General features: G+C 46.7%; 2 protein-coding genes across 3 annotated transcripts in view; one reads left to right on the forward strand and one right to left on the reverse strand.

The window, feature by feature from the left end:
• The window catches only part of CA14 (carbonic anhydrase 14), a 31,482-nt gene extending 17,025 nt beyond the window's left edge, over positions 1-14,457 (forward strand). Inside the window, exons 4-11 of the mRNA XM_069949257.1 lie at positions 3,678-3,820; positions 7,515-7,610; positions 9,018-9,084; positions 11,457-11,614; positions 11,695-11,818; positions 12,037-12,054; positions 12,149-12,233; positions 13,973-14,457. Of these exons, the coding sequence (XP_069805358.1) occupies positions 3,678-3,820; positions 7,515-7,610; positions 9,018-9,084; positions 11,457-11,614; positions 11,695-11,818; positions 12,037-12,054; positions 12,149-12,233; positions 13,973-14,033 (752 nt within the window). The 3' untranslated portion in view covers positions 14,034-14,457. The remainder of the gene's footprint in view (positions 1-3,677; positions 3,821-7,514; positions 7,611-9,017; positions 9,085-11,456; positions 11,615-11,694; positions 11,819-12,036; positions 12,055-12,148; positions 12,234-13,972) is intronic.
• Positions 14,458-16,433: 1,976 nt separating this feature from the next.
• APH1A (aph-1 homolog A, gamma-secretase subunit) lies at positions 16,434-27,590 on the reverse strand. Of its 2 annotated transcripts, none has more exons than XM_069950984.1 (7): positions 27,437-27,590; positions 25,244-25,414; positions 22,537-22,610; positions 22,331-22,453; positions 22,067-22,194; positions 21,848-21,971; positions 16,434-19,122 (listed from the first exon to the last, which is right to left on the reverse strand). In XM_069950984.1, the coding sequence occupies exons 1-7, from the start codon at positions 27,547-27,549 to the stop codon at positions 19,112-19,114; spliced, it is 744 nt and encodes a 247-aa protein (XP_069807085.1). In that variant the 5' UTR covers positions 27,550-27,590; the 3' UTR covers positions 16,434-19,111. The 2 variants fall into 2 exon arrangements, with proteins under 2 accessions (XP_069807085.1, XP_069807084.1); XM_069950983.1 differs by having other exon boundaries at positions 16,434-19,169.
• Positions 27,591-27,851: the final 261 nt, after the last annotated feature.

A 27,851-nucleotide genomic window follows, 5' to 3' on the forward strand; every position in this document is an offset into this window, starting at 1 on the left:
GCACTACCGTTTCGGTAGTGGTACGACCGTTTCCGTAGTACCACTTAGCTGATGAAGGCCATGCTTGGCCGAAATGTATCCTGTATGTACCTGATCTTACCTGCACTACAATATAATAGCAGAACTAATTTGGTGAGTTCCGGGTCCTCTCTACTAACTGTCTGGCTATCTCCACCTCAAGCACCACTGGCTATCTCTACCTCGAGCTGACACATCACGACCCAGCTTATAGACTGACAGCTCAGCCATCCAGTGACTGGGACGGGTAGTAAAGAAGACCCGCCACTCACCAAATTAGTTCTGCTATTTTATTGTAGTGCAGGTAAGATCAGGTACATACAGGACGCGTTTTGGCAAACTACAATAAAATAGCAGAACTAATTTGGTGAGTGCCGGGTCCTCTCTACTAACTGTCTGGCTATCTCCACCTCGAGCACCACCGACCCACAGAAGTGCCCTCTTTTCTACATCTAGTGACTGGGATGGGAAGAAGCTCCAGTCACTGATTGGCTGAGTGGCCAGTCCATCAGCCAGAAGAGGCCATTACCAACCGCCCCCCCCCCCCCCCCAAGTCATGACGTCATGACGACTTTCAGCCGATCCCACCGCTCACCACAGGCACGGGGAGAGGTAGGTTCGTACTTGTAATCAATTTTTCCCCTGCCGGATTTTATAGTCTGACGGACTTCTCCTTTAAAGTGTGTAACTGTCCTTTCCCTCTATTGGTGGTCTAAAACGTTAGGGGGGGGGGGGTCCCTTGCAAACTACAACTTCTTGTTAGCAAATCTAACTTTGCAACAATCCATAGTGATCAATACATAACATTTGGAGGTATTATATGTGACCATACATATTCTGAATGAAGCTCTGGAGGCTTTTCTTGGCCATCATCTCCATGCTGCTCATACTTCACCGACAATAACTCATTCTTCCATGTCTCAACCTCCATGGTTTGTAAGGAAACAAAAGGTCAACTGCAACTTTGGTTGTGGCACCGCAATTAAAGGTCATGCCCTGAGGTGCCCCCTGGCCTCTAGTCATTTAAGCTGACCCCATACATCTGCTCATGGTTATTTTGGGCAAGAGTAAACATTGTCTACTGATGAGAACCACTCGAAACAGATTAAAATTTAGGAGCGAGGGTCGTTTGTTGGACGTTCTGATGGTCCCATAGTACTGACATGAGATTTCACTGGTGGAAAATAAAGAATCCTATCCCCTCCAAATGCTCTAAAATTGCGAATGGAAATAAGATGTCTTGGTGAGACAGCCCCTCTAAATGTTAAAAGATGTTTTATTGTCACAGGTCGAAAGCTAAAGACAACATGGCTTCTCTGCCCCCCCCCTTCCAATTAAGTGAATATAAAACACTATCTACATTAATGTCTTCATATTAACTGGCAGATATGTGACTATTGATGTGGAGGATTTGATCCTACTCTCTTCCGATGGTCGATGTTGGAGGCCACCGTACATATCACATGATCAGCCAATTCCAGGATCAGATGACACTTACCTAATGTTTCTGGCAAGTTGAAATACGCTCTCCAATCTCCCCCCAACCCTCTAAGTATACACCATGAAATATAAAGGTTCCCTCCCTCGCATTGAATGATACGTCCTGATCCTTGTCTCCATCTGGATATATGGCCGCCTTTATGGGCCAAGGAGACGTCCAATATCTACTAGCTGCAGAGTAGTTACAATGGGCAGCTTGGGTTTATTGGGGGACACATGATAAGCTATGCTTTATTTGGCATTGTCCATACACATTTACCATCTACCATCCTCATTGTTTGGTGATTGCCGTTCCCACACACAATGGAGTCAGGAAACTGCAGTCATAGCTCTTGAATCAGACATTTGGCCTGGGGTTAATTGTCCATCCTGTCGTATATAGCGGCCCCTTTATTTATGGCTCATAAGGTTTACACTGTCTATCTACTACCTCAACTATAGTCATGGTATATACCAGCGAAGCTTTGGCTGTCCAGGCATGATGGGGATTGTAGTTTTGCAACAGCTGGCGGGCCGAAGTTTCCTCATCCCTGGTATATAAGATTATGTACCATAGGTGGTACTGCATCTCGGCACTATGCACTTGAGGCTGTAATGCCAAGAGTTGGGCTACCTCCCTTTTTCTATTCACAGTTATGGCATCCAGGAAGCGGAGATGGGAGATGCTCTTAGTTGGGCCACCTACTGATATACTTTAGAAGTTCTGTCCTGGACTAACAAACAATGGCTCCTGAGAAACCATATTACCCACCGACAGCCATAGTAGGTGTATGGCCACCCTTACCCTGGGGTCGATCCTATCTGTATTTGCTTCAGCCAAGTCTATTGTTCTGCGATCAGACATGAGAGAAGTAGAGATGATCGAACGTCGGGAAATCTTAGGTTCGATGGAACGCGATCCTTCTCGAACATTCAGCATTTGATTCCCGATGCCTTCCAGGTCCGTGGGGAAGGTGGAGACTGCCGGAGTATTGCCAGGTAATAGGCTGTATCCCTCTTTTCTAAGCGGTATTCGGGCAGTCTCCACCTTCCCCACGAAACGGGAAGGCATCAGGAATCAAATGCTGAATGTTCAAGAAGGTTCGAGTTCCATCGAACCTAAGATTTCCTGATGTTCGATCAGGAAGCTGACACCATCATGTAACATTGCTGCCCATTGAAGCCTTAGGACAATGTATTGCAAGAGTTTCCATAGGCCCGGATATGTGTAGGCTTATGGGCAAAACACTGTAGAGGCTCCTGAGCCTGGAGCTGTGGGAAGCCCATGTATATACCATGTGACCACCCGACGGAGAATGGTGACAGTCTATTAGTGGAAGGTATAGGGACAGCTCTCGTATTGTTTCCAGCTCGGATGCCTCTTATAAATAGAAGCTGTTTGGACAGATGTAACATTTGGAGGTGTTGAGTGATGGCTGTGTCAGGTGTCGGGGTCAGGCTGAGTCCACGAGGTGGACCATGTTCACGTTTCCCCCGTCTACCGATCTGATGACAGGACAGGGTGGGAGAAGGTCGTCGTAAAGTCATCAGAAATATGTCAGGATGAGACGGGGCTGGTGAGATGTCGCTCGCTGGTTGATCTTGGCACAGGGGACGAGGACAAAGGCTTTGCTGGCCTAGATCCTGGAGGAGGGAGCCGGGAGGCTCTGTCAGGAGATGCGGCCACGGGGACAATCGTCACTTTGTGAAAGACAGAATAATGTGTGGCAGGGGAGCTGGAAGTGCGAGCGATATAAAGTAGTATTGAATGAGGGTGTAAAAGCTTAGAATGAGGAGGAGAAGCCGGCGTATGGGGAGTGGGGGAAGGGGACGCTGATAAAGGCCGACGACAACGTAAGGGAAAGGTGGGAGAAAGAAGGAACCGACAGGAATGGAAATTAGGCCGAACATAAAGAAGCGAATTGTGGGGAAAAACAAACCATAACCTGTCCCCACGTTCATCCCCAGGGAATATCAGAAGAAAAAGTCTCATTAGCCAAGACCTTCTATTGGCGGGATGTAGAGAGAGGAGAATGAGAGAGAGAGAGAGGCGTCATGGGAAATACAGGCCAAACAATGACCAAGCCGGACATTTTGGAGAGATAGTTGGACAATAGAGTGTCAGGAGGTCTGGTGAATATAACCTAATAAGTTGTCCCATCTGTTTTTGTTTACTCCAGTGAAGCTTTCTCTGTCGCCATCTATGCGTCTCCACGGGCTCCCGAATAACTACACAGCTGTCCAGCTTCATCTACACTGGGGGAGCATACTGAACCCAGATGGGTCTGAGCACCAACTGGATGGAAACATCTCTCCTGGAGAGGTAGGGTTTATACTGCCCCCTGTGGGCACAACTAAAATTACTATAATGTTGTCCATTATTGTAATACCGCCCCCATATGTACAAGTATGGAACTACAATAACATTGTCTCTAAAGAATATAACTACTATAATACTGCTCCTATATAAAAGAATATAACTACTATAATACTGCTCCTATATACAAGAATATAACTACTATAATACTGCTCCTATATACAAGAATATATCTATTTAATACTGCTCCTATATACAGGAATATAACTACTATAATACTGCTCCTATATACATAATATTGCCCCCTATATACAAGAATATAACTACTATAATACTGCTCCTATATATAAGAATATAACTACTATAATACTGCCCCCTATATACAAGAATATAACTACTATAATACTGCTCCTATATACAAGAATATAACTACTATAATACTGCCCCCTATATACAGGAATATAACTACTATAATCCAGCTCCTATATATAAGAATATAACTACTATAATACTGCCTCCTATATACAGGGATATAACTACTATAATACTGCTCCCTATATACAGGAATATAACTACTATAATACTGCTCCTATATACAGGAATATGACTACTATAATACTGCTCCTATATACAGGAATATAACTACTATAATACTGCTCCTATATACAAGAATATAACTACTATAATACTGCCCCCTATATACAGGAATATAACTACTATAATACTGCCCCCTATATACAGGAATATAACTACTATAATTCTGCCCCCTATATACAAGAATATAACTACTATAATACTGCCTCCTATATACAGGAATATAACTACTATAATACTGCTCCTATATACAGAAATATAACTACTATAATACTGCTCCTATATACAGGAATATAACTCCTATATACAAGAATATAACTACTATAATACTGCTCCTATATACAAGAATATAACTACTATAATACTGCTCCTATATACAGGAATATAACTACTATAATACTGCTCCTATATACAAGAATATAACTACTATAATACTGCTCCTATATACAAGAATATAACTACTATAATACTGCTCCTATATACAAGAATATAACTACTATAATACTGCTCCTATATACAAGAATATAACTACTATAATACTGCTCCTATATACAGGAATATAACTACTATAATACTGCTCCTATATACAAGAATATAACTACTATAATACTGCTCCTATATACAGGAATATAACTACTATAATACTGCTCCTATATACATAGTATTGCCCCCTATATACAAGAATATAACTACTATAATACTGCTCCTATATATAAGAATATAACTACTATAATACTGCCTCCTATATACAGGAATATAACTACTATAATACTGCTCCTATATACAAGAATATAACAACTATAATACTGCTCCTATATACAAGAATATAACTACTATAATACTGCTCCTATATACAAGAATATAACTACTATAATACTGCTCCTATATACAGGAATATAACTACTATAATACTGCCCCCTATATACAAGAATATATCTATTATAATACTGCCTGTATGTACGGGGATGTATTATTAGTAGCGGTATATAATTAGAGTGGCTCTGCTGGTATTTTCCTGGTTATAGTCTCTGACCGCAGAACTGAAAGGTGAAGGATGAATGTTTCCCCCTTAGGACTCTGGGTAGAGATATCAGAAGGTCAGGGCGACCAGCGTTGTGTTGAATCCAATAATCTTATCCCACGGTTTGCAGCACTAAGTTCAGCTCCACTAAATCTTTGCAGGAAATGTTTATCCCGTCCTCCCTGCCAAGCGCTGCAGTCAGCCAGGATTCACACTATGCTAACATGGCGGCTACAGGGTAATAGCAGCAGTGATGCCTACAGTCTATAGCAGTGAAAGATACGGAAATGGGGGGAAAAGTTCTCTTGGGTCAATACACCAGTCGTGCCCAATATAACCACCAAAGTAATACTCCTTGAGGAGAGCGTCATACAGACACATGGAGAATGGTAGGGTGCTGCTGGCTATTGAGAGGCCTATGATTTTTCCCAGAATTTCTAGTGGCCTGTAAGTCTTAGTCTAAGTCTAAGCTTTATTGCGCTCTCCTTAAGTATTAGTATCCCTCTGGTCATACAATAATCGGCCTCTCAACAGCCTGTCAGTACCCTGCACTGTACCCACACCCTGCACTGTAGTCACAACCTGCACTGTACTCATAAGGGGCAGTTACCCAGAAACAGCTGTCTGCAGATGGGCAGTCTTTCCTTTTGGAGAAGTTATTGGCTTGTTTTAATCCCTAGTCTTGTTCTAAGACTCCTAGTTAGAGTGAAACAGTGACTTGAAGGGATGCCATCTTCCCAAGGTGGTGTCCTTTTTTATTCACCGCTCTGGAGAATAATACAGAACGTAATATAGGGTCAGTACAGGATCAGTAATGTAATGTATGTACACACCAGCAGAATAGTGAGTGCAGCTATGGAGTATAATATCGGATGTAACTCAGGATCAGTAATGTATGTACACAGTGACCCCACCAGTAGAATAGTGAGTGCAGCTCTGGGGTATAATAAAGGATGTAACTCAGGATCAGTAATGTATGTACACAGTGACCCCACCAGCAGAATAGTGAGTGCAGCTCTGGAGTATAATACAGGATGGAACTCAGTATAGTTACATATAATACATAGTGCCATGTACCCCGGCTTTCTGTCCCCTATATTTTCCTATGAGGCAGAGGATTCCGTCTTGTCTCGTTGTACTCCTGGTCCGGCAGTAGAAAAGGTTAACCTGCTCCGCTTCACAGTAGGTCAGTTTTCTGGTTGAGTGACCCCATAAGGATTATAAAGCTGCAGGGTCTCTAGCTGCAGGAATGTGCTTACAGCTGGCGGCCCCACCGCCCCATACTGCTCCCAGCGAATACTCCACCAGTCAGACAGCCCAGTCAGCAAACCTTCCCTCCACATCCAGTAATAAGGGATTGCACTATCATTCCAATAGGGATCATCCCTCCTATAAGAACAAAAAATACTCGGCCAGTCAGACAGCCCAGTCAGCAAACCTTCCCTCCACATCCAGTAATAAAGGGTTACACTATCGTATCCGGTGGGATCATCCCTTCTATACTTTTGACGGTGCACATTTTCTTTCATCAGGTTGGTTGTCTTTAGGTCCCAAGTAGTTAAAGGGGTACTCCGGTGAAAATCTTTTTCTTTCAAATCTACCAGTGTCAGAAAGTTACATAGATTTGTAATTTGCTACTATTTATCTCCAGTCTTCCAGTGCTTATCAGCTGCTGTATGTCCTGCAGGAAGTGGTGTATTCTTTTCAGTTTGACACATTGCTCTCTGCTGCCACCTCTGTCCAGAGCAGGTGCAAATCCCCATATAAAATCTCTCCTGCTCTGGATAGTCCCTGACATGGACAGAGGTGGCAGCAGAGAGCACTGTGTCAAACTGGAAAGAATACACCACTTCCTGCAGGACATACAGCAGATGATAAGTACTGGAAGGCTGTAGATTTTTAAATAGAAGTAAATGACATATCTATATAACTTTCTGAAACCAGTTGATTTCAAAGAAAAAGATTTTTGTGGAGTACCCCTTTAATTGTTTGACACCCCCCCCCCCCTCATACACATGCATGCTCAGTGTGGTAGAACGTGCATGTGGATTTAACATCCTATAATCCGTTTTCCTCACAATCCAGCTACATATCGTCCATTTCAACTCAGACAAGTTCCCAAATATCAACGAAGCCAAAAGCAAACCGGGCGGACTGGCCGTACTCGGGATCCTGATCGAGGTGAGAGGTGGAGACAGGGTATGTGTAGATGAGAAAAATCTGAGGATTTGGTGCATTGTGGGAGTTACAGCTCAGCTAATGGGTCACATGTCTGACTACAGGCTGAAGCTAATTTGCTGTCTGTTTCCAAGGGCAACCAGCAGAATAGTGAAAGCAGTTCTGGATACCAATCAGCAACTTAGAATAAAACAGGTGGAATAAAAAGAGACCACATTTTTCTTTTTAACTTTTTTTTCATGCTTAAAGGGAATCTGTCTAGGTTTATTCCACCTTAAATGAAGGCAGCATAAACTAGTGACAGAAATGCTGAACAGATCGGTGTATTACTTACGTCATTTTGTTCAGCCATTCTCCTAATATGCAGGAGAATAGGATTCTTGCCACACCCCTCCCCCCGCCCTCCAGCTGCTGAGTGACAGCTGACTGCCTATAGACAGCATAGATAGATAACTGCCAATCAGCAGCTGGTGGGCGAAGTTTCCTGTATTGACGCTCAGCTACATTGAAGTGAATGTGGCGGTGGTGAAATACCACTGTATGGTGCTGTTTATGGAAGAAAGCAGCCAAGTTTTTTTTTAATCTGCAAAATAACTTAAAACATTCAATCTTTAAAGATCCATGGATTGATATTGAAAGGGGTATTTCACTTAAACATAACATTTGATATGTTGCTGCCCATAGTGAGACTAACAATTCCTTCCATACTTATTATCTATTCAGTCTCCTTTTCCCAGTTCTGAGCTGCTGCTTTCTGCTGAAGACACAAAAATCTGTGTGAGCTATTCTCTCTGTCTCCCCCTCCTCCCCCCTCCCTTGAGACGGCTGATGTAAACAAGTCCCTGGCAGGCTGTATCTGCAACATTGTAGCTTCTCGGAATGCTGGGAGGGTTAATAACAGTGAGTTCATCAGCAACTTAATCTCAGAATAATCCTCCCAGCATTACAAAGAAGCTATAGTGTTGCAGATAAACCCTGCCGGGGACTTGTTTACATCAGCCGTCTCAGAAGAAAGGAGGGGGAGACAGAGAGAAAAGCTCACACAAATTTTTGTGTCTTTAGCAGAAAGCAGCAGCTCAGAACTGGGGGAAGGAGACTGAATAGATAACAACAAGTATGGAATGAATTGTTATGTTGGCAGCAATACCATTTTAAATGGGGTTTCTACACCCTCCCTTCCTGCCCCTCCGGTGTACAGGACCACTGAAAACCAATCTACACAACAATTTCCTTCCAAACACAGCGCCACTCAGGTTGTTACAGGTATTGCAGCTCAGCACCATTTACCTTAATGGAGCTGTTTGGCATGACCAGTCACCACCCATGGGCAGGTCTGATGCTGTTCCTGGACTGTAGCAGCCATGTTTCATTACACATATTGATAGATATATATATTTATCCATATAACAGACAGGAAGTGAGGACAATCCAGCCTATGGGAATATCATTAACAATCTGGAGAAGATCACCTATGCAGGTAAGTGGCCACATATGGGAGGATGCTCCACCATTTGTATGTTACATATACTGAGCTGCTGCTGTGTGTTCTATGAGGTTGGTAACCCCACTGGACCCTCCTCATCCTCCTCCGCAGCTTCTGATGTGTAATGACTGTACCCGGCTATGTGGTCATTGCCCTCAGGCATCATACATATGTAGTAAGAGGTTTCGCAGAAATCCTATTAACATACCGGACAAGCTCCATAGAGATCAGGCCCAACGTGAGCAGAACAAATGGACAATACAGTCTTTGTAGCATAAAGCGGTCCAGCACCTTCAGAGGACCTGTCACTAGGAGCCGCCCCCACTATGTGTAGGAAGGTAAATAGGGGAAGCATTGTGCACTGAACATGCTCCTATATGATTGTCCTTACAGGAATGGGGTCACATATGGTTCCTGGATGACCGTCCCCGACGACCCTGACCCTTATACAGTTCCAAAGTCTTTAAAACTGGTAGTGAGGGGTTAAAGGGGTTATCCAGCGCTACAAAAACATGGCTACTTTTCCCCCTCTCGTCTCCAGTTTGGGCGCAGGTTTTGAAACTCAGTTCCATTGAAGTAAATGGAGCTTGAAGAGGACCTGTCAACCCCCTGTGCCAGGGTGACAGGCTCCCGACCCCCGTTAGAGCACCCTATACTCACCTGATCCCGCCGGGTCCCGCTTCTGGAGATGGTCGGCTAACGGAGATATGAGCGCCCGAAGCCCGGCGCGCGCGCTCCTCAGATGAGTCCAACGCTTATAGAGAATGACTGAGCGTCGGACTCGCCTGTCATTCTCTACGAGTGTTGGACTCATCTGAGGAGCGCGCGCTTCGGGCGCTCATATCGGGATTAGGTGAGTATAGGGGGCTCTAATGGGGGGTCGGGAGCCTGTCACCCCGGCACCGGGGGTGACAGGTCCTCTTTAATTGTAAACCACACCTGAACTGGAGACAAGAAAGGGGATAAAGTTGCCATGTTTGTGTAGCGCTGGATAACCCCTTTAACCCATGCAGTGTGTCTATGGTTACCCCCTGGGCCTATGCTGCTCAGAAGGACGATTCCCCTGCTTGGCTCCCAGTCTGGGAGAGGTGATGTGGCTGAGCTGTGGTTTCCTATGGTAGTATGCAGGTCTGGACTAAGACATGACATGACGGCCACGAGGTACCGGTCCCAGGCAAAAGTCCATTTAGGGCCCCATTACATGGAGTGCATTAAGCCAGCTCGTCCGATTATCGCTCCGTGTAATAGAAACAACGATCAGCCAATGAAACGATCATCGACTGATCGTTGGTTTAGGTTTGGACCTAAAATTTTCGGCCGCGCTACGTGTAATAGCGATGCACGGCCAATAGCTGACGATTCCCCTTACCTCTCCCCGATCCTGGTCTTCTCTCCTGTGCTCCGCAGCTTCCCAATCCCAGCGGCATCAGCGTCTGAGCAGCACGGGACCACCACGGCCTGTCAGCTGACGCTGCTGCTGCCGCTGGGACCGGGAGAGAAGACTGGGAGCGGGGAGAGGTAAGGTGTCAGGTGTTTAAGCAATGGCTGCATGGACATCGCTAATGTCCATGCAGCCCTTGCTGCCCAATTATTGAGCCGTGTAATAGGTCCAGTAAACTAAAATGATCAGGCCGTAGTCGGCCCATGTAATAGGACCCTTAGGCGTTGGGTTGAGAGTTTTATTTGCTAAAGGAAATCTTTTGACTGGGGTGAGATGTCTCTCTATGGTGCTAGTGCAGGTGTTATGACTCTGCACACCAGTAGGGGGCTGTAGAGGCCCCATAGTTCCTGAACAGGGTCCTCACACTAAGGGCCCTATTACAGGGGACGATTATGGTGCGAAAAATCGTTAAAACATTCAAATTTAAACGATAATCGTGGTGTAATTGCAGGCAACGATTGAAAAATCGTTGGTATGTCGTTGATTTAGGGCCCTATTCCACTGACGATTATCGTTCGCATAATCGTTAATGATAAACGATCCAAACGACCTGAAATCGGTCACCCATTTACATGGTAAGATAATCGTTACTTATCGTTCTTGCGGTCGTCTTGTCGTCGCTATTGCGTCCGTCACTACTGCGAACGACCGAACGACTTCTTATTCAATGCAAACGATTTGCGAACGAGCAACGATAAAAATAGGTCCAGGTCTTATTAAACGATCAACGATTTCTCGTTCGGTCATTAGTCGTTAACTGCTTTTCAACCGAACGATTATCCTTTAGATTCGAACAATTTAACGATCATCTGAACGATAATAATCGTCGATTTCAGGTCAACGATAAACAATCTCGTTTGCGATCGTTTATCGTTAAAAATAGCTCAGTGTAATAGGACCCTAACATCGGTCATGTCTCCCGCAGACCAGAGCGTGCCTATTCCATCTTTCAATGTTGAGGAGCTGCTCCCCGAGGGGTTGGACCAGTATTTCCGCTATGCGGGTTCCCTGACGACTCCGCCGTGTTACCAGAGCGTGGTGTGGACTGTGTTCTACAACAAAGTCCAGATCTCCAGGTCTCAGGTAGGTGCCCACTGCCAACAATATGGCTCTCTGCAATGAGAACTGGGTGACCAACGTGATCTGTTATATCACCTATGTAGATGGAGAAGCTTCAGACCATGCTCTACACCACCAAAGCCAGCTCGCCCTCAGAGGTCCTGGAGAGCAACGTCCGGGACCCTCAGCCGCTGAACCAGAGGACTGTGTACTCCTCCTTCAGGATCCGTGAGTGAGACTATACTGGCTTCCATCATATGTTATAGGGTCCTCCATCTATCCAAACCCAACACGCACTTTATACATCCACCATAATAGACATGAACGTCCCCGCACATCTACGTAGATCTGCAAGTCTAGATACAACATGGCCGCCATTCCCTTGGTTTTCCAGTTGGGATGGATCAGCTGATCACTTTTGTAATTTGTCTTCTTTTCTTTTCCAGAACCGGCCCTATCGACAGGTAATGCCACCCCCGTCTATTACTACTACAGTCCCGGTTACCTCGGCTCCTCACGTCACTCGTCTCTTTACTTACATATTCTTTCTGCCTTCAGGTAAAACTCTGGGTATCGTCTTTGGGTCCTTCCTGGGGATGCTGGGTCTCGTCATGGTCGTCTACTTTATCGTTAAACAATTTAGGTAAGGAATCTTCTTTTTCTTAAAAAACAAAAGTGCATAAATAAGGGGTCCCCATAATCTCCTCTAACCTACAAGGGTCGGGGATTATTATTATTATTCACCCCAAAAAGTTTCTTTCCAACCAACTGGTCCCAGAGATGTGTAATTTATTTCTAATAAAAAAAAAATCTCCAGTCTTCCACTACTTATCAGCTGCTGTATGTCCTGCATGAAGTGATGTATTCTTTCCAGTCTGGAGAGCAGGGAGATGTTTTCTATGAGGATTTGTTACTGCTTTGGACAGTTCCTGACATGGACAGAGGGGGCAGCAGAGAGCACTGTGTCAGACTGGAGAGAATACACCACTTCCTGCAGGCCATACAGCAGCTGATTTTAATAGAAGTAAATTACAGATCTCTGGCACCAGTTGATTTGAAATAATTTTTTTTTGTGAACTAATTCTAGAACGCTATAGAAGCGATATTACTTTATGGCTTTATCCTTTTACTGTAATATATAGGTGACCATAGTGAGCAAATCCAATAGTAACACTGTGTAAGAGAAGACACAGGCTACATTGTCTATGGGAACTGCTACTTAAAGGGGTCCTCTGCTCTGTATAACCCCTACTTGTTATAATAGGATTACAGACTTACTGATGAAGCCTCCAGTAATAAACTTAAAGGGAATGTATCAACAGAAAATGACTTCTTTGTTTTATTGGTAAACATATTTTTTAGGGATTTTTGGTGACATTTTTTTCTCATTTTTCTATCTATATTATACAATAATCCTGAGATCTTGCAGTTTTCATTCTCACCACTAGAGCTAAGACTAAGCTGAGACTTCCTGTGGTGGTGATAGGAGGCTGCTGTAAAGTGATCTGTACAGCATTACGTGACACCAATAGATAGAGGAGACAATAGCAGCTCCTTGTGGAATCACCACCTAAAAGGTCACAGAGCGCGCTCACTGATGTTTTGCATTGATCTCAAGGGGACAGACTGTCTATTGTTGTCTATGTCCATGAGTCTAGCTGTAAAGCAGGTCACTAAATGCAGTAAACAGCTCAGGCAATAGGGCAGCCACCATAACAATATACAAAAAAGTGGAACAAATATAAATTAAAGTCAGAAAATATAAACAGATCAGAATAAAAGAACAAGTTTTAATATCTGACACTAAATAGTAAAAAAAAAAAAAAAAAAAAAAAATTAAAAAAAAATGTAGGTGACAAATTTCCTTTAAGTGTTTAATGTTATTACATAATGTCCATACTCATTACTGGTTTGTCTGTGTAGTGTAGCAGATGACGGGTCCTCCAGAAAGAGACACTATTTATAACTACTTTAAACAAGAGAAAAAGATATAAAAACTCAGATTTCTAAAAAATATAATAATAATATTATATATAAATATATATACAGTATACTTATATTATTATTTTGCATTTACATCAGAATATTGCTGCATTTAATATAAAGACAAGAAGAATGTGTCTACTAAAAATAACCCCCTGGACATGATAAAGTAGTATATTGTATTTCGTTCTGACACCATTACATGCCATCGATTAGATATCTAATGCCAGGATCTCTCTCTAACTAACCTCAGCTCTGCGGTTACGCCAATGTCACACTGTTACCCGCCATACGTCACTGTGCCAAATTAATTCTCTTGCGCCATCTAGAGGCCATTTACAGTATTGCGGCCATATATACTTATTCAATAAACTTATTTTCCATTGTAACCTTTCACAGAAAACACAGAGCGCAGGCCTCGGAGCCCTCGGCACATACAGCAGGAGCTCTCAAGGCTTAAACCGGAAATATGGAGGCTTTAAGGACCTGCTCTGGACTTCAAGACTGTGAAGCTTTTATGCTGCATTTACCAAGCAAACTCTTGGCCTTCTGTACAGAACTATTACATGGACAGCTGTAAATGTATCAGAGTATATTGGGATCTGCAGGAAGAGAGACTTGTGGGACACCAAGGGCACCGTCACTACCTGGAACTAGACCCTCATGTACTGTGTGTGACGCCTTCCTCAAGATGTCAGTAATCTGCAATCCCCCCCCCCAAGCGTCTTATTGGTTCTGCTACATGTCCCATCTAGCCAAAGGTTGTCATGGCATGATGGGATTTGTAGTATGGAGAATGAAGCTCTACATTGCAATACAAATCTCCAGTCTGACACAGTGCTCTCTGCTGCCACCTCTGTCCATGTCAGGAACTGTCCAGAGCAGTAGAGGTTTTCTATGGGGATTTCCTGCTGCTCTGGACAGTTCCTGACATGGACAGAGGTGGCAGCAGAGATCACTGTGTTACACTGGAAAGAATACACCACTTCCTGCAGGACATACAGCAGCTGATAAGTACTGGAAGACTGGAGATTTATCTTAATAGAAGTAACTTCCAAATCTATATAATGTTCTGACACCAGCTGATGTAATTTTTTTTTTTTTTTACCCCTTTAACTTTTTCTTATAAATTGCTGCACGTTTTCAGTAAGAAATAAGCAGCATATGAATTTACCCTTAAAGGCCGTATCCAGACCTATGTAAATAAAGCATCACTGTACGGTGAAATATTTCTGACAGTATTTCCATAGGTCTGGGTCCCATGTGGACAACAAGTGAGAGGTGCCAATAAGGTAGAATATAGTATTTGCCATTTGCACAGGACCCAGTCCCTGACTACCTACTGGTTAAAAGTGCCTTCAGCTCCTTCCATCCTGACTCCCTCCCCCTGTGGCCGGATGGATGCCTGCCCCCCACAGGTTATATTCTACAATGTCAGATCCTCTTCACGTGCCAGTGGCCTCTGCAATAAGTAGATTTCCAATGCTGGAGAACAGTATTATTGTGCTGTGTCCCTATGGCTCGTGTACTGTGCGGTCAGTATTTATAATATGGCTGCCAGCAGAGAGTATACACGCGGGCCCAGGTATGTGTTAGGACGGTGTAGTGTGAGCTGCCTGTCTGTCTATGTCATTTCTGTGATCATTTTGTAATTTACAGTAAAATTCTACAATAAATACACTGATGGTTTTACTGAACTATACAGTATGTATGGGTTATACTCCAGAGCTGCACTCACTATTCTGCTGGTGGGGTCACTGTGTACATTTATTACTGATCCTGAATTACATCCTGTATTATACCCCAGAGCTGCACTCACTATTCTGCTGGTGGGGTCACTGTGTACATACATTACATTACTGATCCTGAGTTACATCCTGTATTATACCCCAGAGCTGCACTCACTATTCTGCTGGTGGGGTCACTGTGTACATACATTACATTACTGATCCTGAGTTACATCCTGTATTATACTCCAGAGCTGCACTCACTATTCTGCCGGTGGGGTCACTGTGTACATACATTACATTACTGATCCTGAGTTCCATCCTGTATTATACTCCAGAGCTGCACTCACTATTCTGCTGGTGGGGTCACTGTGTACATACATTACTGATCGGGAGTTCCATCCTGTATTATACTCCAGAGCTGTGCTCACTATTCTGCCGGTGGGGTCACTGTGTACATACATTACTGATCCTGAGTTGCATCCTGTATTATACTCCGGAGCTGCACTCACTATTCTGCTGGTGGGGTCACTGTGTACATACATTACTGATCGGGAGTTCCATCCTGTATTATACTCCAGAGCTGTGCTCACTATTCTGCCGGTGGGGTCACTGTGTACATACATTACTGATCGGGAGTTCTATCATTCTCCCCCAGTCACCCCCTCACAGATGGATACAACAACATAACCAAGAAACTCGTCTTTATTGGAGAAATGTATTGCAGGACTGTAAAAACAGTAGTGATCACTTTGTACATGTTCATTCGCTGCTGACAGGACGAGGCCGGAGACCCTGCAATGCATAGTCGGATAATGGCTGCGGAGAACTACAACAAAAAGTCTTTGGATTTTCTCAAAGGTACAAAAAAAACAAACAAAAAAACAACAACTTACCCACAACACCTACGTGGCAGCCTGAGCGTACATAGGTACACTGGCAAGTGAGGGGTTAAAAGGGGACCCTCCACCCATCCCCAGCCTGGTTATACACATGGATATTACACCCGTAAATCCTGACCCAACCCCACAGCAGTATAGGTCACTAGGATACTGACGGTTCAGGACTCACGGTCGTAATACAGAGGCTATACCCCACTCATGTGACCCTGACCTTAAAGTGTGTTGGGGGGGGGGGGGGTCCTCAATCTTTATGTAGTGGCAGTGAGGTCAGTTCCCACCAATAAGGGAATCAGTCCTGGGTGGGCACACCCTTTAAACGTGACCCCCCTATGAATCAAGAAAAGGAAGGCAAAAACCCCCAATACCCTTGCCTATACGTAGGATCTTAAAGGGATACTCCGATTCTCTCTACTCACTGTTCCCATTCACTGGGGTGATGTAATCGTATATGGGGGCGGCCATGTTGTTCACACATGTGACATCACAACACAGAGCTCCAGCCCATACAACGGCCGCACCCAAAGCCTGGGAGGTGACTCATCATCTTCAGGAGGACCCCCTTATATTAGACGCTTATACCCAACCATCTACTGGAGAAAAAAAACATATGTGGTCATCCACCGGGTGAGTTATTTGAAACTCAATTATTGTATCTTTGAATGAGCGCTGCCTCTCTATTGTTTTTTCTGGAGAAAAAACGGAATGTACTCCAAAACATGGACAAATCCCAGTCTGTCTCCATAATGGAGCATTTCCCCCCCCTCCCCCCAGAGGGTCAGCCAATTACTAAGCTCTCCCAATGACTAATGGGGCAAATCCGTTACTTTTGGGAGGAAATGCTCATAAAGTCCCTCAAAACCAGGTACTTTCTTAGGTTATCCTTCATACCCTCTTAAATAAAAAAAAAAAAAAAAAAAAAGATATTTTACGGAAAAGCTCCGTTTCACAACAATTTCCAATTTTAAATCTACCTAAAATGCTCGAGCCTATTCACAAATCCTTTGCTTTAAGTCCGATTCTGAGCTGGAAAATAATTTTTTTTTGCCGTTCCCATTAAATTTGAAATTCTGCTGGTGCATTGTGGGAGCTTAGGTGACAGTTACATGGAAAAGGCTCACCTGTAAGGTCATATGACTGGTAAGGGTGGGGCTAAACTGTTATCTGTTACCAAAGAGCAGTGTACTGTGGGAGCTCAGGTGACAGTTACATAGAAAAGGCTCAACTGTTAGGTCACATGACTGGTAAGGGTGGGGCTAAACTGTTATCAAAGAGCAGTGTATTGTGGGAGCTCAGGTGACAGTTACATAGAAAAGGCTCAGCTTTTAGGTCACATGACTGATAAGGATGGGGCTAAAATGCTGTCTGTTACTGAAGAGCAGTGCATTGTGGGAGCTCAGGTGAGTTACATAGAAAAGGCTCAGCTGTTAGGTCACATGACCGATACAGGTGAAGTTAAACTGTCATCTGTTACTATTGGAGGAGCTTACGTGACAGCAAAACGTAAGCATAGACAAGGCAGCTCCCTCCTGATCCCTCCATACAAGACTACTGGCTCGGCAGAGAGGCCATGTGTCCAATAGAATAAGCCTTGGCTACTTTCTCCTGGTGGCAGTATTACTTCTCAAGAGAAAAATCAGGAGATTAATGTGATGGTTAAAGCAGTGCATTGAGGGAGCTTAGGTGAGTTACCAAAGAAAAGTTGTTACATGTTAATTCACAAGACTGATGGGGTGGAGCTTAACTGTTTAAAGGGGCCAGTGCACTGAGGGAGCTTGGATAAGTTACACAATAAAAGCTGTTGGCTGTAACATGACAAGACTGAGGGGGTGGCGCCAAACTACTAGCAAAGAGCAGTGCAATGAGGGAGCTTAGGTGAGCTACGCAATAAAAGCTGTTAGTTCTTAGCTCACCAGACTGATGGGGTGGAGCTTAACTGTTTCCAGTGACCAGTGCACTGTGGGAGCTAAGGTGGGCTACACAATACTCATATGACTGACGAAGATGAAGCTAACCTGCCAGTGGTAACCAGCAGAATTATGAAAGAAAATAACTCTAAATAGTTCAAAATTGGCACAAAAAGAGTAAAGCAAAGTATTCACAAAAGTGACCCAAAAATTTTATGTAGATTTGAATTGAAAAATTAGGCTCACACAATGAAAACCGTATAGAAAATCCGGGCTACATAGGCAGCTAAGAGCCTTTAGATTGCGCTCTCTGAGATGTACACATTTACAGCCGACAAAGAAGAAAAAAAACAGCAAAAAACAAAACAAAACACAGAGAAGTTACACACTAAAGAAGCTAAAGACTGAATTAAATTAAAAAAAGGATGTGGCACCATAACAGATCCTGACAATTCTCTGAGGTTCGGTAAGTACTGTTAGTAGGTCAGTGCGGACATTTGATCCTGCAGTAAAATAAGTGTTATAGTAGTTAAACGCCCGATAGAAGAACGCATACAAAAACTGCTGCCAAAGGAAAAAAAATTAGAGTTTAAAGGTCCAAATGATCCTTATTCACCAAGACCACCTCGGATCAAACCATTCTCCGCTTCCTCCCTTGTCGTGGATGAAAGTAAAGAAGAAAAAGCCGTAGACCGCTTGTGGATCCCAGCGGAGCAGCACGAGGGCTGGCGACCATTTGTACTGGATGCCAATACATGATGAGCAATTCCAGATTGCCCCCACAGCCTGAGTAGGCCCAGAGCCGGCGCACAGGACGGAAGGAGCTGGAGGCCAACCAAAGAAACGAATACGAGAAACAACAGGTCCGTCTTATCGTCTGGGACGAGGGGGGAAGGGGGGACGCATAGAAAAGGGGGGCCGGCTTCTGGGAGAGAGGAGCACTTGAATGGTGACTCAGTTAATGTCTGTTCGTGGCTGCACGGCAGCTGAGCGGGGCCTCAGTCCTCATTGGGCACCTGAAGAGCAGAATAGACCATAACCTGGTTACTCTCTTGCCGATCGCCTGTAGAAAAAAACAGTTTCTGTTTTACCTTCTTAGCCGTAAGCGGCTGGGGCGCAGGCTGATCCTGCAATATAATGGTGATGGGGAAAGGGGGTGGGGGGTTACAGGGACCCCTGCGCTGCTATACTACATGTCTAGCAGGCAGCAGAGGGGTTAAGGCTACAGGAGAACGACCTGATGCATGGATATATGAAAGGCCCTTTAGGGTTGATTAACTTACTATGCTGAGATAGGATGATTTACTGTTACAGGCCCAAAGCCGGAGGCTGCACTACTGAAGCCAGGGACATGTTTGTCTTATCTGGTAAAGTGTAATGGATTATCTGGATTCTCATCCACATCTACATCAATGTTCATTTACACTCACCGGCCACTTTATTAGGTACACCTGTCCAACTGCACGTTACCACTTAATTTCTAATCAGCCAATCACATGGCAGCATCTCAGTGCATTTAGGCATGTAGACATGGTCAAGACAATCTCCTGCAGTTCAAACCGAGCATCAGTATGGGGAAGAAAGGTGATTTGAGGGCCTTTGAACGTGGCATGGTTGTTGGTGCCAGAAGGGCTGGTCTGAGTATTTCAGAAACTGCTGATCTACTGGGATTTTCACGCACAACCATCTCTAGGGTTTACAGAGAATGGTCCGAAAAAGAAAAAACATCCAGTGAGCGGCAGTTCTGTGGGCGGAAATGCCTTGTTGATGCCAGAGGTCAGAGGAGAATGGGCAGACTGGTTCCAGCTGATAGAAAGGCAACAGTGACTCAAATAGCCAAGCGTTACAACCAAGGTAGGCCGAAGAGCATCTCTGAACGCACAGTACGTCCAACTTTGAGGCAGATGGGCTACAGCAGCAGAAGACCACCCGTTACTAGCATGGTGTACCTAATAAAGTGGCGAGTGTATATAGTCTGAATGTGTAACTTATTAGAGACTGCTGTCTACTAGCAGGTTGGACCTCCTCTGGCCTTTAGAGCCGCAGTGATTCATCCAGACATAGATCCCATCAGGTGGTGAAATCGCTCCCCAGGCCCACATGGCCATGATCCCTTCTCACAGATCTGGATCCATCTGACCGGCCATGATCCCTTCTCAGAGATCGGGATCCATCTGACCGGCCATGATCCCTTCTCACAGTTCTGGATCCATCTGACCGGCCATGTTTCTCCCCAGAAATCTGGATCCATCTGACCGGCCATGTTTCTCCCCAAAGATCTGGAACCATCTGACCAGTCATGTTTCTCCACAGAGATCTGGATCCATCTCATCAGCCATGTTTCTCCACAGAGATCTGGATCCATCTGACCGGCCATGTTTCTCCATAGAGATCTGGATCCATCTGACCGGCCATGTTTCTCCACAGAGATCTGGATCCATCTGACCGGCCATGTTTCCCCACAGAGATCTGGATCTATCTGACCGGACATGTTTCCCCACAGAGATCTGGATCTATCTGACCGGACATGTTTCCCCACAGAGATCTGGATCTATCTGACCGGACATGTTTCCCCACAGAGATCTGGATCTATCTGACCGGACATGTTTCCCCACAGAGATCTGGAATCATCTGACCAGTCATGTTTCTGTACAGAGATCTGGATCCATCTGACCGGCCATGTTTCCCCACAGAGATCTGGATCTATCTGACCGGACATGTTCAGTTTCCTCCTGTTCATCAGATTCCTCTTTTTGTAGTGACCTGTTTCTGTGCATAGGATGACCATTCTCTGGATGTTCTTTGCACCATCCTCCATATAACAATATGACATCCCAGCCCCGATGACCAGGCCTCCCTACAAATCACCTTGATCACTAGATTTTCCATCTAATGTGGATTCATGCTGCACCTGATCACTGGATTTTATGCTGCTCCGTGTCACAGGTCTGATCCCTGTACAGGGAAGATCCACAGATGAAAGGGCAACAGCTTTAATCATGTGGCCGCTCAGTGTATATTGATGTAGACGGTGACTTGGATCCATGCAGTAGTGCAGCCTCAGCATCTGATTGGTAAAGGCCTATGACATCATCATATGATTATATCCTATGATAAATGTGATCACCCTATACATAGAAGTGCCTAGACTGGACACCGGCGATACAGAGACTAAGATTTTTCTCTGGTCGTTCTCCTTGGAAGGGGCAGTAAACTGGTTTTTGTTTCTGTGCTGTTGCATGCAAGCTATTGTTCCCTGTTATCAGCCACCTGTCTGTGTCGTACTCTTAATTAAGTGCTGAAAAATCCCCCTCATCACCAGTGCTGAGACCCTCCACATACAGAGGTGAGCACTTAAAGGGGCCCCGAGGGTTGATTAAGGGCCCCTATAAAGTTTGTGCAGGCAAAAATAATAATAAATAAATAAATTAGCAAACTAAATTACATTAACTATTCATAAATGGGAACATTGTTGATCACAGCTGAAGGTTTGTTACATTTGCGTCTATGAGCTAAGTACAGCAGCTGCAGCAATATGTCTTCTGATACAATGTACTAGCGTAGGTATAAGGTACGGGACTATAGCCAAGCCTGGATACACTCTGTAACAAAACCTCAGCTGTGAAATTACAAAAGTTGACAGGAACGTTCCCATTCACTGACAGCAAACGGATTCAAAAGAAAATAGTGAAGAACGGAAACAGAAATTACAGCGACACCTTGGAAAAACCCCATACTTACAAGCAAGGCATTTACGTATGTTGTGGTGGCTGCCGCCGGCAGCCACAAAGGCCCATACCCCCATGCCTAGTGTGATGATGTAGATGGGGATCAGGCTGGCCTCGTACCACGGGTTCAGGAAGGTCTGAAAGAAAGATGAAACAAGAGCAACAATCTCCCGAGCTCGCTGACTATCACACCACTACAACTCCCAGCATGCCCTGGCCGTGCCAGACTCACCAACCCAGAGGTAATCAGGTGGCTAAAGACCACGCCCACGATGTGGAACGGTTTCCGCTTTTCACAAGCTGCAAAGAAGATGATCCCCCAGAAGGTGTGCAGGAATACAATCGCCATGGTCAGGAATGCTGCGGGGAGGCAATGGTGGATCGTGAGATGCTGCCGCACGTTATATGAGGGTCTGGACCCAATCTACGGCTTACGAATAACCCATAGAGGAGGGGGCTGCATACCAGTAACCCTCTATCTGTTCAAACAATTTACCTGAAGTTAGAAAATAATACTGGGAATCTCCGTGGACGCCCACAATGCCGGGACCGACGGCGTCTGCAAGGATATTGATAACGGAGAAGACTCCACTGATGATCCCGAAGGAGAAGCCAGAAACTACGGGAAACAAGACATGAGGTGAGCCCAGGAGTCAGATGTGAGGTGACCCCGACCATACAGCACACGGAGTAGCTGCTCACCATAGGCCATCTGCTGGATAGAGATTGGGGACCGTCCATCCTCACTGATGGTGGCCAGACCCTCGTCCGCCTTCCTGCCGGGGAACAGAAGCGTCACTCACAGGGGGAGGTACAGGTTAGAAGACATGAAAAGTAAAAACTAATGTCCCCACTCCTGCCAGTCTGGGACTGTAGGGAATAGGGGAAGTGTGGCTGCCAGTGGGATGGGACAGGACTGAATGTAGCTACTAAAGGGGGAGGGAGAATACTGACGGTACTGGGGGGATAGGGGACAAGGCTTCTTCCAGTATGGGGAAAGGTGGGAGTAGGTACAAAGCTGCTGCCGGTGGTGGAGGGGGTGGATAGAGGGACAAGCTGCTGCCGGTGGTGAAGGGGGTGGATAGAGGGACAAGATGCTGCCGGTGGTGGAGGGGGTGGATAGAGGGACAAGATGCTGCCGGTGGTGGAGGGGGTGGATAGAGGGACAAGATGCTGCCGGTGGTGAAGGGGGTGGATAGAGGGACAAGATGCTGCCGGTGGTGAAGGGGGTGGATAGAGGGACAAGATGCTGCCGGTGGTGAAGGGGGTGGATAGAGGGACAAGATGCTGCCGGTGGTGGAGGGGTGGATAGGGGACAAGATGCTGCCGGTGGTGGAGGGGTGGATAGGGGACAAGATGCTGCCGGTGGTGGAGGGGTGGATAGGGGACAAGATGCTGCCGGTGGTGGAGGGGCGGATAGAGGGACAAGATGCTGCAGGTGGTGGAGAGGCGGATAAGGGACAAGATGCTGCCGGTAGTGGAGGGGCGGATAGGGGACAAGATGCTGCCGGTGGTGGAGGGGCGGATAGGGGACAAGATGCTGCCGGTGGTGGAGGGGTGGATAGAGGGACAAGATGCTGCCGGTAGTGGAGGGGTGGATAGGGGACAAGATGCTGCAGGTGGTGGAGGGGTGGATAAGGGACAAGATGCTGCCGGTAGTGGAGGGGTGGATAGAGGGACAAGATGCTGCCGGTGGTGAAGGGGGTGGATAGAGGGACAAGATGCTGCCGGTAGTGGAGGGGTGGATAGGGGACAAGATGCTGCCGGTAGTGGAGGGGTGGATAGGGGACAAGATGCTGCAGGTGGTGGAGGGGTGGATAGGGGACAAGATGCTGCCGGTAGTGGAGGGGTGGATAGAGGGACAAAGACGCTGCTGGTGGTGGAGGGGTGGATAGGGGACAAGGCTTCTTCCAGTATGGGGAAAGGAGGGAGTAGGTACAAAGCTGCTGCCGGTGGTGAAGGGGTGGATAGAGGGACAAGATGCTGCCAGTATTGGAGGGGTGGATAGAGGGACAAGATGCTGCCAGTATTGGAGGGGTGGATAGAGGGACAAAGCCGCTGCCAGTGGTGGAGGGGGTGGATAGAGGGACAAGATGCTGCTGGTGGTGGAGGGGTGGATAGAGGGACAAAGCTGCTGCCAGTGGTGGAGGGGGTGGATAGGGGACAAGATGCTGCCGGTGGTGGAGGGGGTGGATGGAGGGACAAAGCCGCTGCCGGTGGTGGAGGGGTGGATAGAGGGACAAGATGCTGCCGGTGGTGGAGGGGTGGATAGAGGGACAAGATGCTGCCGGTGGTGGATAGAGGGACAAAGCCGCTGCCGGTGGTGAAGGGGGTGGATAGAGGGACAAAGCCGCTGCCGGTGGTGAAGGGGGTGGATAGAGGGACAAAGCTGCTGCCAGTGGTGGAGGGGTGGATAGGGGGACAAAGCCGCTGCCGGTGGTGGAGGGGGTGGATAGAGGGACAAAGCTGCTGCCAGTGGTGGAGGGGTGGATAGAGGGACAAAGCTGCTGCCAGTGGTGGAGGGAATAGGGACAAAGCTGCTGAAAGTAGGTAAGCTGTGGAAAGGTTCACAATAAGGGAAATTTATCAAGCCTTTGCTGCATCCCTCTGCCTGTCCATCAGAAGAGCAGGCCATACCTCCGGAAAACACCACTGGTTTGCACAAAAATCAGTGACTTTCTGTTGACATAGACCAAATGTGGAAATGATAAACTTTCCCCTAGGTCACTGACAGTGAGCGGGGGGATAATGCTGCTGCCAGAAAGTGAGAGGTGGGAAAGCTGCAGTCAGAGCTGCAGTCAGGGCTGCCATACCATCAGTGGGAAGGGGGGACAATAGTACTGGTGGTGGAGAAGAGATGGAGGGGGATAAAAGTGCTGGCTGTTGGGAAGGGGGGGGGCAATAGTATTTTATGTGGGGGTGAAGGGAGGAATATAGTACTGTGGGTAGGGATGGGGGGGAATACTGCATCCGCATCCACTAAGTCTGTTGATGCTGATGACCGCGAAACGGCTGTCGCTTTAGAGGAATACACCTGTGCCTGCCATGTAACCTGTACAGCACATGGGGTTACATTTATTTGTTATTCTGCCAACAATAAAGAATTTGCATGATATTCCGGAGGACTATAGTGGGGAGGGGTGGGTAATAGTGCCGTGGGTGGGGAGGGGTGGGTAATAGTGCCGTGGGTGGGGAGGGGTGGGTAATAGTGCCGTGGGTGGGGAGGGGTGGGTAATAGTGCCGTGGGTGGGGAGGGGTGGGTAATAGTGCCGTGGGTGGGGAGGGGTGGGTAATAGTGCCGTGGGTGGGGAGGAGTAGAGTGGGTGTGTGGGGGTAATAGGGGCACTGTACAGGGGTCTCTCTGGTGAGGCAGGCAGCAGCAGTCTGGTATACAGCGGTGGTCACTTACTTGAGCAGCCTGTAGTAGCCGTATCTGAAGGCTTCCTGCAGCAGCACGGAGATGGCGGCCCCGAATATCAGCAGCCCATACTGCAGGCTGGAGTCCTCCTTATTACTGACCTGCACCGAGATGAACCAGATGAGCGAGGAGAAGAGGACGGACACCAACCAGAAGAAGGAGCTGCGGGGGAGAGAGAGGTGATATCACATGACACAGACATCACCTCCGCTTACTGTCAGTGATGGAGAACCCCCTGTGTGATACCTCCGCTTACTGTCAGTGATGGAGAACCCCTGTATGATACCTCCGCTTACTGTCAGTGATGGAGAACCCCCTGTATGATACCTCCGCTTACTGTCAGTGATGGAGAACCCCCTATATACCTCCGCTTACTGTCAGTGATGGAGAACCCCCTATATACCTCCGCTTACTGTCAGCGATGGAGAACCCCCTATATACCTCCGCTTACTGTCAGTGATGGAGAACCCCTGTATGATACCTCCGCTTACTGTCAGTGATGGAGAACCCCTGTATGATACCTCCGCTTACGGTCAGTGATGGAGAACCCCCTATATACCTCCGCTTACTGTCAGCGATGGAGAACCCCCTGTATGATACCTCCGCTTACTGTCAGTGATGGAGAACCCCTGTATGATACCTCCGCTTACTGTCAGTGATGGAGAACCCCCTATATACCTCCGCTTACTGTCAGCGATGGAGAACCCCCTATATACCTCCGCTTACTGTCAGCGATGGAGAACCCCTGTATGATACCTCTGCTTACTGTCAGCGATGGAGAACCCCCTATATACCTCCGCTTACTGTCAGTGATGGAGAACCCCCTGTATGATACCTCCGCTTACTGTCAGTGATGGAGAACCCCTGTATGATACCTCCGCTTACTGTCAGTGATGGAGAACCCCTGTATGATACCTCCGCTTACTGTCAGTGATGGAGAACCCCCTATATACCTCCGCTTACTGTCAGTGATGGAGAACCCCCTATATACCTCCGCTTACTGTCAGTGATGGAGAACCCCCTATATGATACCTCCGCTTACTGTCAGTGATGGAGAACCCCCTATATACCTCCGCTTACTGTCAGTGATGGAGAACCCCCTGTATGATACCTCCGCTTACTGTCAGCGATGGAGAACCCCCTGTATGATACCTCCGCTTACTGTCAGCAATGGAGAACCCCCTGTATGATACCTCCGCTTACTGTCAGTGATGGAGAACCCCTGTATGATACCTCCACTTACTGTCAGTGATGGAGAACCCCCTGTGTGATACCTCCGCTTACTGTCAGTGACCGAGATCTGCAGGTCACCATCACCATGACAGCAAGCAGAGGTATTATACAGGGCAGGGGTCTCCCCCACAAAGTCAGTGGGATTCTCCATCACTGACAGCAAGTGGAGATATCATACAGGGCAGGGGGTCTCCCCCACAATGTCAGCAGGGTTCTCACTAACAGCAAGCAGAGGTATTATACAGAGCAGGGGTTCTCCCCCACAACATAAGCAGGGTTCTCCATCACTAACAGCAAGCAGAGATATCATAAAGGGCAGGGGTCTCCCCCACAACATCAGCGGGGTTCTCACTAACACCAAGCAGACGTATTATACAGGGCAGGGGATCTTCATTACTGACAGCAAGCAGAGGTACTATACAGGGCAGAGGGTCTCCCCAACAACGTCAGCGGGGTTCTCCCTAACAGCAAGCAGAGGCATTATACAGGGCAGGGGGGGGGGGGGGTGTCTCCATCACTAACAGCAAGCAGAGGTACTATACAGGGCAGGGGGGGGGTGTCTCCATCACTAACAGCAAGCAGAGGTACTATACAGGGCAGGGGGTCTCCCCCATATATCATCACATGACTAGATCTGTCACTCTAACTAGTGTATGTGCCTATCCTGACATCCTCTGTGCTGCTGAGAACTCGTCACATGACACCATCATTATCACCACCACAGTAAACCTTTTATCCTGACATGCTCTGTGCTGCTGTGCACATACACCTTTACCATTTGCTGAAGTCCTCTGTGCTGCTGTGAGCAGAGCTCCGCCCACTGCCTGCCCTCCTCACGTCTTACCCCTGACACCGCTATACCCTATCCCGAGCACAAAGAATCCGGGAAGTCTTGGCCCCGAGCCGGGAACAGCGCCCCCAGCGGGACTACACACAGCCGGGACTGCCTACCCGGCCACCAAGATGATGACTCGCAGCGGGTCCCCGGCGATCGTCAGGATAAACAGCGACAGCGCCGGCCCGAAGGCCACAAATGTGCACCCGAAAAAGACGGCCAGCCCCATCTTCCCGGAGCGCCACTTCCGCCTCCCCTGTACGGTGGCCCGGCTAGGACATCCTACCACAGAGCGCGTCCCTGCGGGGTGACGTAACGAGCGTCCTCTGAGGCATGCCGGGAGATGTAGTCCTGAACTGTGGGCGGCTACAGAGGGGATGTGCTGCTGGCTGCAGGCAGGTGAGGGCACCACTATACATCACCCATCACTGTCTGCCATATAACATATGTATCTAGAGAAGAATTATGTATATAGCAAGGATCTCATGAATTCCTCACATCACCCATTGCCTGTGTCTGTGGGGTCTCCTC

Source organism: Dendropsophus ebraccatus, chromosome 13 (assembly GCF_027789765.1).
Source record: "Dendropsophus ebraccatus isolate aDenEbr1 chromosome 13, aDenEbr1.pat, whole genome shotgun sequence".
Lineage (NCBI taxonomy): Eukaryota > Metazoa > Chordata > Amphibia > Anura > Hylidae > Dendropsophus > Dendropsophus ebraccatus.